The following is a 12,785-nucleotide window of genomic DNA, read 5'->3' on the forward strand; positions in this document are numbered from 1 at the left end:
GTCAGCGCGGCACCTGCTCCAGTGCGCCTGCGCGGATAAACCAGGAAGAGCAATGGTTCAGTTATGTTTTGGAAGAAAGAGGAATAACAAGTAAGTCTCACAGAGCTTTGTCTCATTTTCACACCATATCTGTGACGTCCTCAGATAGTACGTGTAATAATGTTTAAATAAACGCTCGTGTTGTTTTATTGAAGGTGTTTGTTCGCAGAAACGAGACGGTTTGTGGTGACAGTGATGCTAAATTAGCTCCGAGCTCTCAGACTTTGCTCGTTAGGTTCAATTGTAACAGTTCAATTCTGTGTGTGAGCAGATTAATTTACGTCCCTGACAAAAATGTGACTTTCATTCATCAATGTCTCGTTTGTTTTATCGTTTTATTCGTCCTTTAGTGTTTTAAATATCAGAAAATAGTCGATAATGTCCATTATGACGTCTTTAAATTGTTTGTTTTGTCTCACCAACAGTTCAAACCACAGACATATTTAATTTACAAAGAAGCAGCAATATGTGACATTTGAGAAGCTGGGACTGACAATGAGTTTTTAAAGTTTAAATAGCCAGACCCTGCAGCTCACCATCCTGCTCAGATTGATTTAATTCAGTGAGTTACTGGAGGTTTGTGTTGCACAGTAAACAGTTTACTGACAACTGTAACTTAATCAAATGTGACTGGAGACCAAACCAAAGGGCTCTTGTGTATGTGACTGGTTGTTGCTGCTATTTATAACCCTAACATGTCTCATTATCCAGCAGAAGGGAGTTCCTAAAAAGCTAGAAGAAGTCAGACCAGGACAGAGCAGCATCATATCTGTCAGCCTCTTAAAATGATCATTAAATTGAATTAACACCTCTCTATTAAACAGATTAAGATAAAGCTGAAAAAATTCTTATATTATTTGAACAACTTGTCTTTTATTTTCCAGATGATATTCAGAGTCCAATTGTTCAGAAAATTCAGTCTAGATCAGAAAGATCCAGATTTTGAAATCCCGTATTTTGCTGCCCAGGATCAGCTGAGCCATTTTACTTTTGTGCTGATTTCTCAAAGCAACGTTGGATCAGATCACCCTGATCCAGAAACAGACTTTTCAAGATTACCAACCACATACATATCACAGTGTACGCAGTCTGCCAACAAACACACGCAATTACCACTTATCACCATAGGTTCTACCAAAGAGAATGAAATAGAGTTGTTAGAAACTGTAACTTGTAAACTGTAAGCCTTTCAGCCCAGTAGAGTTTTAAAAAAGGGTGTTGTCCCCATACATAAAATAACCCCCCAAATAGCTGTTAATATCAAACAAAAAGTATTAAATGGATAGTGTAAATTCTACTTATTTATTTTGTTACAGTAACTGTTTGACATCTTAAATGCAAGATATATATAAATGTGTATTTTTTTTATTTTATTTTATTTTTGTAAAAAGTTTTATTACATTCTGTTCCTGAAATCCAGCCTGAATCCAGCCTCCTGTTGGGATCAGAATAAACCCTTTTTTGGATCAAAGGAATCCCAATCCTACTTAAAAGTTTTGAACAACAAAACCAAGACTGGATGATGTGATCTCAACCGATTTCAGAATCTTTCATTTGAACAACCTATTTTTAAGATTTTATCCTATTGATAGCTGAAATCCGATCAGATTACTTTCGAACAACTAAACCCAGTGGATTAGCAGCAAAATGTTCCTTATGTACAGAACAATGGTCCATTGATATGTGGTATTAACCCAAATCATTAACTTACAGTACTGTCTCACAGAGAAAAGCTACAGTGAAGAACCTTATATGAAGTATAATCTAAACAAAAGACAAAGATCCCTGTGTGCACAGTTACACTCAGGAACATTATTAGCCTGAGGGGCTCACAGGTTCAGGAGGACAGAGCTTGTTCATTGTGTAAAAGAGGTTCATTTTTTGTTTTACTGTCCTGCTTACAAAGACAGTGAAGTGACCTCAGCGTACGTTGACTTCTCTCAGTTGACCATGAAAAATATGACCTGTTTTAAAGGTGGAACTTTTTTGTTGCAGGGCCTGAAACAGAAGGCAGAGTGTTTTGTTAGAGGACGAGCAGTAAGATAGTGTGTACTTACTTTGGTCCAGAATGCAGCAGCTACAGTACTAACTAAGAACTGGATCACACCCCCCATTGCTGAAGTCCCTAAACTGGCTACCTGTGTCTTTTCAGATTGATTTTAAAGTTCTTTTCCTTTTATTTAAAGCTTTAAATGACCTTTCTCCTTCATACATCAGAGATTTTCTTTCATTTTATGTTCCCGCCAGATCACTGAGGTCCTCCACTGCTTTACTTTGACATGTTCCTCATGTGTGACCTATAAAAGTACCAGTGAGAGTGCTTTCTGTTGTTTATGCCCCTCTTAACTCAACCTACCTTGTTAATCTGGCTTTTTATTTGGAGTTACATTAGTCTTAACTTTCATTGTAATCATTGTTTTTCCCGTATTTTATCCCTGCTGTTTATTTTTACTCTATTTATTTATTTTCTTTTTATTCGATAGACGTTTAATTATAATTTTTTTGTTTGTTTGATAGTTGTTGTTGTTCTTTTTAAATTATTTTATTGTCTGGAAAAAAAGATGATAAAAACGTATGATAAAAGATAAAGTAAAACTACAGGCTAATACAAGAGAAAAACAACCATCAGTTAAAAATACATTTCAGGAGAAAGCAATGGTAAAAAGATCTGACTTGAGATTCAACAGATGTAGAGCTTCTAAGACCTTCAGACAGACTGTTGCAGAGTTTCGGGGCGTAATTAACAAAGGCTGCGTCTCCATGTCTTCTAGTTCTGACCTCTGAAACGATCTAAAGGTTTGAGTCAGAGGATCTCAGGGACCTAGCAGGCACATACCGGTATATCTTGACCGTGTCAGACAGATCCATTTAGTGATTTAAAAACCAATAAAGAATTAAAAACAAATTCTAAACAGCTCATACAGCAGAGACCAGGTGATTTTTAGCCACAGGAACTTTGAGCTGTTGACAGTGACCATGTTGATCTCAGTAGTGTTGGACAGAGACACACCAAGCCTTCCAGTTCTTTAGTGATGCCAATTCTGCAACTGAAACTCTGAGTATCAAACATACTGGGCAGCAGTCTGATACTACCACTATTTGTGTGTGTGTGTGTGTGTGTGTGTGTGTGTGTGTGTGTGTGTGTGTGTGTGTGTTTGTGTTTGTGTTTGCGTTACAACAGGTCTGACTGCTCTGAGCTCCAGTCCCGATCATGATGGGCTGCCACTGCTGCAGCAGGCTGTGCTCCCGCTCGTCGGCCTACACTCTGGCCCTCGGCCTGGGCTTTGTAACTTTGGGGACCAGTCGCATCGTGCTCCTCAAATTCTCCGCCAATGCTGGTGACTCACTGGATGCTATTTTTTATTTCCCACAGAGAGTTAACATGACATGTCAATTTTGTATTTAAGTCAGCACACATTTAGATAAACATGCTATAAGATGTTTTTTCCACTGACGCGTTGTGTCTCCATTTGTGGTCAATCTGCAGAGAACAAGTATGACTTCCTCCCTGCATCCGTCAATCTACTCGCTGAGGCGCTCAAACTGCTCTTCTGCCTGGCTATGTCAGTCAGAGTGATCGTCCGAGGTAAACGTTGAAGTTGTCTCAGTGTGTTTGCGTATGTGATGTTAAAGGTACATTATCCAGGAATTGTTGGTTCAACCAGTTTGAACATTTAAATTTGGGCCCTCCTGCCTGCACTGCTTATTCATACACAGCAAGCTACTGTACTGTCATAGGAATGTTACATTAGTTATAATGGAAGAGCCGACACTTTAGGTAGCTAAGTAAGCTAAATGCCAGCACCAACCTGTCCAACCGAACACGGGCCAGCTCCATGCTGCTCTTCATCCCCATCCTCTCCTTCAGTGCTCGCATGGAAAGTGAAAGCTGACCCCAGATTTACTGTTGTTTGAAACAAGCTTTCTCCACTTGTTGCTTCGCCTCACTGTATTTGTGGGTTTTTTGGCACCTTGTTGGTGACTTTCGTAGCTTCCTCTTGGATGCGTGCTGCTATTAGCGTTACCTGATAGCTACCTGCTTTTCTAAAGTCCCGACCTCACCTGCAAGTTCTTACTGGCTGCAAACTTATAAATGTCCTGACCACAGCAAAATAAAAACACAACAAAACAAAACAGGCAGAGGGCAGAGTCTCTACAGATAAATACACTGCCACACACTTCCTGTGGGTCATGAGTGATGATGAGAGGGTTTACTTTAGTGTAAGTCTATACACTAACTAAGTTTACATGCACAAAATATTCCAGTTTTTGCTCTTATTCCAAAAAGACAGTATTCCAACTGAGTTGTTTACATGCCTAATAAATAAAACCCTATTCCACTAATATTCCCAGTTATGTGCAGCTGTAAATACTCAGATTAACGTCCTCTAATATGACGTTTATTATGTAAAAATTGGAGGAATTGGAACAGCTGGAGCTGCCTGTGCCATTTTGCTCAAAGGTTTCTTCCGGTGGTGGACTTGTTTGACCATGCAAACACATCCTGCCTCTTTCGTCCACCTTATTGAAAAGGACGGTGTAGCCATATTTGTACATATTCAAAATCGTGTTGATATGCAAGTCTTTCACAGCGTTTATAGGAGGTGTGTTTCTTCCTCCGACCAGAAATGTGGGCTTTTCTTTTGCGCATGCATCTCTGCCTCAGCCTTACAGACTGTTGGAGAGTTGGTTTGTGTGTCACTGCATCAATAAGTGCCCACACAGCCGAACATAAACAGGCCGTGTGACACAAATTGGCGTAAAAACCTGAATTGAGACACATATTCTGATTGCATTGTATACGTTGTCAGAAGAATGCCCCTAAAACCAGAATAATATTGGCATAACCCACATGTCTTAATCGGAAAATGCTACATTTGGAAAAAGACATAATACACAAAATCCAAGCGAAATAAGCTGTTTATGTGACCCGTATCAAATTCAGAATATTGTCATATTGGAACAGAAGTGGAATTTGTAATCGGTGTTTTTGGTATAATCCTGCATAGTGTATCTTTAAGGTTTGTTTATCTGCTCTTTTTGTCTGTTTCCTCAGAGGGACGATCGTGCAGAGAGCTGGGGTGCTCCTCCAGCTCCTCCTTCCTCACCTCCCTAAAGTGGGCTGTGCCTGCTTTCCTCTACTTCCTCGACAACCTCATCATCTTCTATGTGATGACTTACCTGCAGCCTGTTAGTAAAGACTTCCATATTTTGTTATAGGACCATTTATATTAATTGAATTTTGTGTGTGAAAGCTTTACATTTGGAAAATGTAAATGCATTCCAGTTATCCAACCCCTATTAACATGCAAACCACACCTGAAAACCTCTTTTACCTCCAGTGGAAATTCTCTAAATGCAGATTTAAACTTCTCATTCCAGCTTTTACAAAACATCCTGCACTGAGTCTCTCTGTTTTATCTCTGAACCAGCTGTTCTTCCTCTTGTCCCCAGGCCATGGCAGTGTTGTTCTCCAACTTCGTCATCCTGACCACAGCTGTGCTCTTCAGAATTGTTCTGAAGTAAGTGTCAACGAGCCTGTAATGTTTTGTCTTCAGCAGGACGCTGTGTCTGTTATTGTGAGTTTGACTGTAGCTGAGAGGTGCTGAGTGTGCATCTGTTGACACTTTATCTCATTTCCTGGTGTTATGCTGCTGCTTTTCCATCCCATGTTTATTTTTTGTGACTCGTCTAGAAGAGATGTCTTCAAGTTTATCCAAATATTTTAACATTTTGTTTCTAAAAATGTGCTTTAAGTGGCTTTAAAGTGAGCTTTGTAATCTGTTGGACAATATTACTGAATGTACTGTACTTGTTCCACTGCAATAGTAACACTTAAGCTGAGTGAAATACTCAAAGTTGCCTTTTTTACTGGTGCACAATCTCATCAAGTTCGACATCTTGTGCATCCCTTCATACACAACACCTTTTAATTCTGTATATTTAAAACTTTAAACACAGCTCATGTTAACCACAGAAGAAACTAACATTTTCACTTCTCACCTTCTCCTGTAGGAGGCGCCTGTCCTGGGTTCAGTGGGCAGCGTTATTCATCCTCTTCCTGTCCATTGTTTCCTTGACGACGGGATCAGGGAGCAGCCAAAACTCTGTGGCTGTTCCAGGTCTCCACTCAAACCCCCTCTCCACCCCCTCCAACTCCTGCCTCCTCTACACACAGCTGCTGGAGCAGATGAGGAACAGCAGGTAACATGATGAACGGCAGATGGATGAAAAGAGTGCTCTCATATAATGTTGTCAGACTCATGATGGACAGTTTAAAAAGAAAGATCCAGAGTGACTGCAGGTCCTTAAAAAGTCTCCAAATTCCTTAAATTTAATTTATAAATTTTGAGCCTCAGAAGGCGCTAAATGGTCTTAAATTTGAATTTGCGAGGTCTGAATTGCCAAAAACATTTGATCTTATTTAACTTGTCTATATTTTAATTTATTTTTGTGAAAGTCTAATCTTTAAACCCACCAAAAAATCTTATCTTTTGTACCTGCTAATAATCTGCCTCTGCACAGGGACACATTACTTACATTTATACTTACCTGTCATGCTTGAATAAGAAACAGATGATTTGTCCAAAAATAAAATTTAAATCAGGTTAAAATTATCCTGAAAAGGTCTTAAAAGCATGAACTGTGTGTGATACCTGTAGATGTCCTGAGGATCAGAATTGATGCAGCAGAACCAGAGATATCAATTTTTTTTATTCCATGTGTTTCTTTCTTGTCAAGACCTGAGGCCAGATGCAAAAAACTGTAGATTCACAACATTCTTTGTGTACGCACATAAGGATTTCGTCAGATTTATAAAGGCACACGCACGCTTGATTCTGTTTTCTAAATCTCAGTCATTGTGGGCGTAGGGTGAACATGCTTGAGCCTCATTTTTACCACCAGGGTTGCCATAAATGGCCTTCAAACATCTGTTTGCATATTGATAGTTGTTCCTGCTCCACCCGTTAGACCCGTTAATGAGAAGTACAGCAAAGTAAGTACAATTTAAGCAACAATATTATGTTGCATGGTGGGTCTCTTCAAGCAGCTGCAAGGCTGAGGCTGTTTATAACGTCCGTACCATTAATTCATCACATGGTTCTGCAAACATCGTTGAGATAAAATCTCAACCATCACTGACTCTACAAAGTGCCTGTCAGTTTAGGATCAAATTAAAGATAATTCACACGTGAATGATGCTCAAGTGTAAATAAAAAATGATGAAATTCATCTCTCAGAAGTACCTTAAAATTAAATTTATGACCGCTTCTGAATGAGATTTTACAGAATGCTGTGCTGACTGCAAAGTAATGAAAGAAACATGACACTGGCAAACAACCTGAAAACAATGTTACTGTTTCCTAATTTATTTTTAATCTCCTCCTCATCACATCACCCTCTGCTATCTCAGCTAAAACTGTGTGTACGCTGCTCTGACGCCCCCCTGAGGTGCACACATTCTTCCTTTATAAATACCAGTTTCACCAGGTTCACAGCCTGGTTTATTCTTCAGTTATGTTCTGTTATCCTTGTTCATATCTTTCCCCCTCCACAGTGCCACTGAGTCGTGGGTGTCGTCCCTGCCCGGCCAGGCCTGGAGGGACAGGGTGGTGCAGAAGCTTCAGTCTCTGGGTGTGGGTCACATCCTGCTCCTCCTCCAGTGCTTCATCTCCGCCATGGCCAACATCTACAATGAGAAGATCCTCAAAGAAGGAGACCAGCTGACTGAGAGCATCTTCATCCAGAACAGTAAACTGTGAGAAGTGACTCAGTGAAGAACATAATAAAGCAGAGGATGTGTGGCTGAAGTCAGTTCTAATCTGAATAATGTGCTTCATGGTTTTGTAGGTACGCGTTTGGTGTGGTGTTTAATGGTCTGACCCTCGGGCTGGGCAGTGAGGCTCGAGGCCTCACTGTGCACTGTGGCCTCCTCCATGGACATAACATGTACTCCCTGTTACTGGTGCTCGTCACTGGTGAGTTAACAGTCTATAAGTATGGTTACATTTATTCATGTAGGTCAGTGAGCCTTAGAGGTGCTCGTGGATGGATTTTTATTTTAGCTCTGGACAGAAACAAGCTAGCTGTTTCCTCCTGTTTTCAGTCTTAATGCAAAGCTAAGCTAACCAGCTTCTGGCTGTAGCTTCATATGTAGCACACAGATATGATGCTGCGTCCATTGCAAGTTTTCAACTTGCTGCTCAGGGAAACATGGACGCCTGCAGCAAACTGATATTAGTCAAGTCTCTGAGCTTCATAAGCATCGTCAGAGGACCTAAATCAACGACCACAGCGCCATTAGTGAAGAGAAACAGTGTATAAAATAAGTCACCTGTCTTGCTTATCTAATTTGGGTGCCAAGCGTAACAGTGTGAACCATCACAGCCAGTTGCATCAAGTTGTTTTGAGGATTTGTTTGGTGTGGACAGAGACAGAGACAGAGGTACACATGCTGGCAAAGACTTCTATCAAGCACAAATCAACAAAATAAAAATGGCAGCCATGACATTGTTACAGCATGTTTCACATCATATTTCACAAACACTGCCAAAACACAATGTGAAGTAAAATCATTGATGAAAACGTGATTCTGCTCAAAATCATGTTTTCATATTTTGGAGCAAATGAACTGAAAACCTACAGTTGCTTGTCATTACCATTGTGACTTAAGCACACCAGGGCTCTGATTGGGCCCAAAAAATCAGCCCGACCCACATGAACCTGCACAGTTTCTGTTCCAGTGCCTGATTAAAAAAACTGAATTTCTGCTGTAAAAGAAATCTATATTATATATTTCTTAATATTAAAACATTGAGTACAAGCTAAGGGCTGACGTGTGTTCTCGCACCACTTCTCATTCTTCTCCTCCTTATGTTGATAGTCTGTCGTCTCATGCACGACAGGCTTGGCAAAGCAACCTGTGCCTCTTGGGCCGTGTAGTGCGCATGTGCGCAGATGATGATCACCACTCTTTGCTGCATGTTAAAATCATCTCTCCCACTGCTGGGGAGGCAGAAGGAAACTCTCATTTTCTGTCCCTCTCTGACTTGCGCTCTCTTTCACACCCCTGGTTCTCCACTATATTGCTCCGTTGTTCACTTTCCCTCTCTCCCATAGTCCCTCCCTCTTTCTCTGCCTTCTCCTCTAGATTCAGTCTATTAAAACTCCAATTTACGCATGAAAATTGCCATTAGAGAATTGTCAAAAAAAACAAAACATAAAAAACTGTTTGTAATTAGTTGCACAATCACATTATGTCCACCCTGGCTACTAAATGTAAATGCAGGCTGTTTAAACAGACAAGCAGTGCTGAAATTTTCTGGATATTTTGCAGGCATCATTTGTGACTTCTTGCATTACCAACAACAAATAATTTATCTGGAAACTGTAGGTTCAAACTTTTGAGCAAAGGTCAATGCTGCTGTTCTTGTGGTAAGGACAGTGACTGAATAACTGTCTCCAAATAATATCTGCAGAGCTGTGAACATCAATAAACTTCCTTAAGGATGACCAAGTTTCAAGGAGTGTGTGTGAATAAGGTAAAAAAAAAAAAAAAACAACCTCTCCTCTGTCTTCTCCTCAGCTGCCCTGGGTCTATCTGTGGCCTTCATCTTGAAATTCAGAGACAACATGTTCCACGTGCTGACGGGCCAGATCACCACCGTGGTGGTAACCGCCCTCTCCCTCTTCCTCTTTGACTTCCGCCCCTCGCTGGACTTCTTCCTCCAGGCTCCCACAGTCCTGCTGGCCATCTTTATCTACAACGCCAGCCGGCCCAAGGACCTGGAGTACAGCCTGCAGCAGGAAAAGCTGCGGGTCATCAACGGAGAGGTGTTCGAGAGGTCCAGAGGGGTAGGGAGTAAAACACAAATCTTCCCTTGTCACGCACACAAGCTTTTCTCACAGCTGTGTCACTCACCTAACGTGCATGTAAGCCCCTTCCTCTCCTCCCACACACATACCGAGCTCTCTGTAGGACGCTTGGCTCTCAGCGCTCTATAATGTGATTTCTTCAGCTCAGGAGGAAACCCGATTCCCTGCTATGAAAACAGCATTCAGACTCATGCCGCTGCATTACCTCATGTAATTTCATTAGGTCAGTGTAGTTTATTGGATTTTGAAAGAGGAAGCTATTAAACAGGACAGATCTCTGTGGCGTCCTTATGAGGACACTGTGCTAGAGTAAGCAGGACCTGGAGCGTGAGTGGTGTCCAGCTTGGAAGGTTAAGGTCTTCTCAGACAAGAAGCAATTGATCCGCAGAGTAAATTATTATTTTCAGTGAGAGGTAAGGAGGCAGGTAGGGAGGGGCATGAGCCGACAGGTGGAGCAACAAGGAGATGCAATCCCCTGAAACTGCCTCGGTTGTGCTCGTCCTACTCACACACCCTCCTGCTGCCAGAGTTCAATTGTCTTTAACTTTTTCTGCACACTGCAGTGCAAATTAATGGATGAGAACCCTCATCTTTGCAGATTTTGAGTTCCCTGAAATAAAGAACTGTTTTCCAAACAGCTATCAGGACATTAACAGAAGGGCTTGTGAGTGGCAGAGCATCGGCGCAAAACTGAATGGATCAGCCTTTAGTGTTTAGTGAAGATACTGAGATGTTCAAGGGATCGTTCAGACTTTTTAAAGTGGACTTGTATGAGATACTTCTCCATAGTCAGTGTAATACAAACAGTGGATGTCAGTTGGCATGCCCCCAGTTTGGAGAAGCAGGCTGGAGTGCTGTCACTGAGGCTGAGCAATGCACTACTGTGGAGGGGTCAGCAACAAAATGTATTTTAGCTGCCTAAAACAAATCCCACCTAATAGTCTATAACAGTTTAAGTATACAATATGTTGAGAGTATTTTCACTGCTTTACCTTCCCGTCAGACGGCCCATTCCAACAGGGAAGCAGTTAACAGCTTCAGTTCCCTATCTGTGCTCTTATCGAAGCCAACAGACTCCATTGACAATGGTATCCTGAACACAGGAGCTGCTGGTCTACCGCTGCCTCAATCAGTTAGTTTGTCTGTGTTATTGTGTGACTTTGGTATTTTTTTCTGTTAGTTCAGATTCACCAAAATCACACAATAACACACAAAAAATAATCTTTGAGGCAGAGGTAGACCAGAAGTTCCTGTGTTTAGATATGTTAAATTAGCATTTTTCTGAAATATGATGAAAAAAATATCATAAAAGGTCATGCCATAAAAACATGAAAAATCATAGTATAGTATATAAATAAATAAATGAAATGGTCATTGTTAAGTGTGTGAAAAATATCATAAAAAAGTCATAGTATAGTATGTCATCAAATATATCATAAAAAGTCATAGTATAGTAAGTAAAAAAAATTCTGCCATATGCATAGTATAGCATGTGAAAAAATCATAATATAGTGGGTGAAAAAATATTTTTAAAAAAAGCAATGTGAAACAAAATCAAAAAGGTCAATGTACAGCATGTCAAAAAATATGTAGAAATAAAAAGTCACGTTGTAGCAAGTTAAAAAAAATTTATAGTATGTCTTTATAAATGATCAAAAAGTCAAAGTATAGTATGTGATAAAACTGTCACAAAAAATTCAAACTATAGTTTGCCGTAAAAAATATCATGAAAAGGTCAGTTTGCAGGGAAAAGAAATTATAGAAAGTCATGGTTAGGTGAAACAGTACATTTGGCTGCTGCAGATACGTTTTATACTGCAGGTTTGTCCACAGGATTCTTCAGCAGCACTCTGATCTGCTCTGCATATGTTTTCTGTCGCAGGACGGCGAGGAGCTGGAGCTGCTGACGAAGCCCAACACAGACAGTGAATCTGAGGAGGAGTCCTTGTAGTACTGACTTATGATGGAAGATTTTCACTGCTGCTGATATTAAGAAGCGATGTAGTCAAAGACGCAGCGTGGTCACAGATTCTGTCTCAGCTCATTTATTGAAATGACTGTCAGCGGGTGAACAGTGACTGACAGTGGTGCTGGACTGTGGGATGAACTCTGTCAGACACTTGTGATAATAACTAAGGCTGTTGTGTATATATTGAAATGTGCCTGTCAGTATGAGTGCTGTTATTTACATAGTGAAAGAAGCACCAGTTAAACCATCAGTGTATGTACTGCTGGGAAATACTGTAAGTATCAGTGTATTTGCCACTTTGGATCATTAAGGATTCTTGTTCGGGATATTTTGTCTCCTCTGATGATTCCTCTTGTTTGTGCAGCTATTTGACTTGTTCCAGATGATTGATGGGTTTAATGACCAGAGTTTTATAATTGTAAATGCAATGATTGTAATGATTGGCTTTATACTGTTTTTAATGTCATTGGCAGCGTGCAAGAGAAGAGTTCATTCAATCTATAGTCAATATTTAAACAATGTTGAAACTTAAGCACCAAATTCCAGCACAAAGTCACAAACTGCAGCATCACAAAACACATTACCAGAAATGTACACGCACACCAGGACTGTTTCCATGACAGTGTATGGAGCTTTCTATTTTTCTGCTCAATCAGTGTATTTTCTTAAACATGAACCAGAACCATGAGCATTGACAGAATTTAGCAGTTAGGATGCCTGGATTTCTGAAAGCACAACAAAGTGGCTCCTGGTTCTTATTTGGCCTTGAACATTTCTTTTTTTTGTTTGTTTGTTTTTTTTTGGTGGAGGATTGATGTAGTACAACTGTGATATATAATTCTTGTGCCATAAAGTTTGAACACATGCCAGTTGTTCTGAAATAAACTGCAAGTGAAGTGGT

The 12,785-nt window shown here is 40.3% G+C and overlaps 1 protein-coding gene across 1 annotated transcript; it reads left to right on the forward strand.

Annotated features, from left to right (window-relative positions):
- Positions 1-12,785, forward strand: slc35a5 (solute carrier family 35 member A5). Its single transcript, XM_050049414.1, has 10 exons — positions 1-90; positions 3,221-3,377; positions 3,527-3,625; positions 5,096-5,229; positions 5,494-5,561; positions 6,055-6,243; positions 7,598-7,798; positions 7,891-8,018; positions 9,626-9,894; positions 11,798-12,785. The coding sequence occupies exons 2-10, from the start codon at positions 3,251-3,253 to the stop codon at positions 11,864-11,866; spliced, it is 1,284 nt and encodes a 427-aa protein (XP_049905371.1). The 5' UTR covers positions 1-90; positions 3,221-3,250; the 3' UTR covers positions 11,867-12,785.

The sequence above is a fragment of the Epinephelus moara genome, chromosome 7 (genome assembly GCF_006386435.1).
Source record: "Epinephelus moara isolate mb chromosome 7, YSFRI_EMoa_1.0, whole genome shotgun sequence".
Lineage (NCBI taxonomy): Eukaryota > Metazoa > Chordata > Actinopteri > Perciformes > Serranidae > Epinephelus > Epinephelus moara.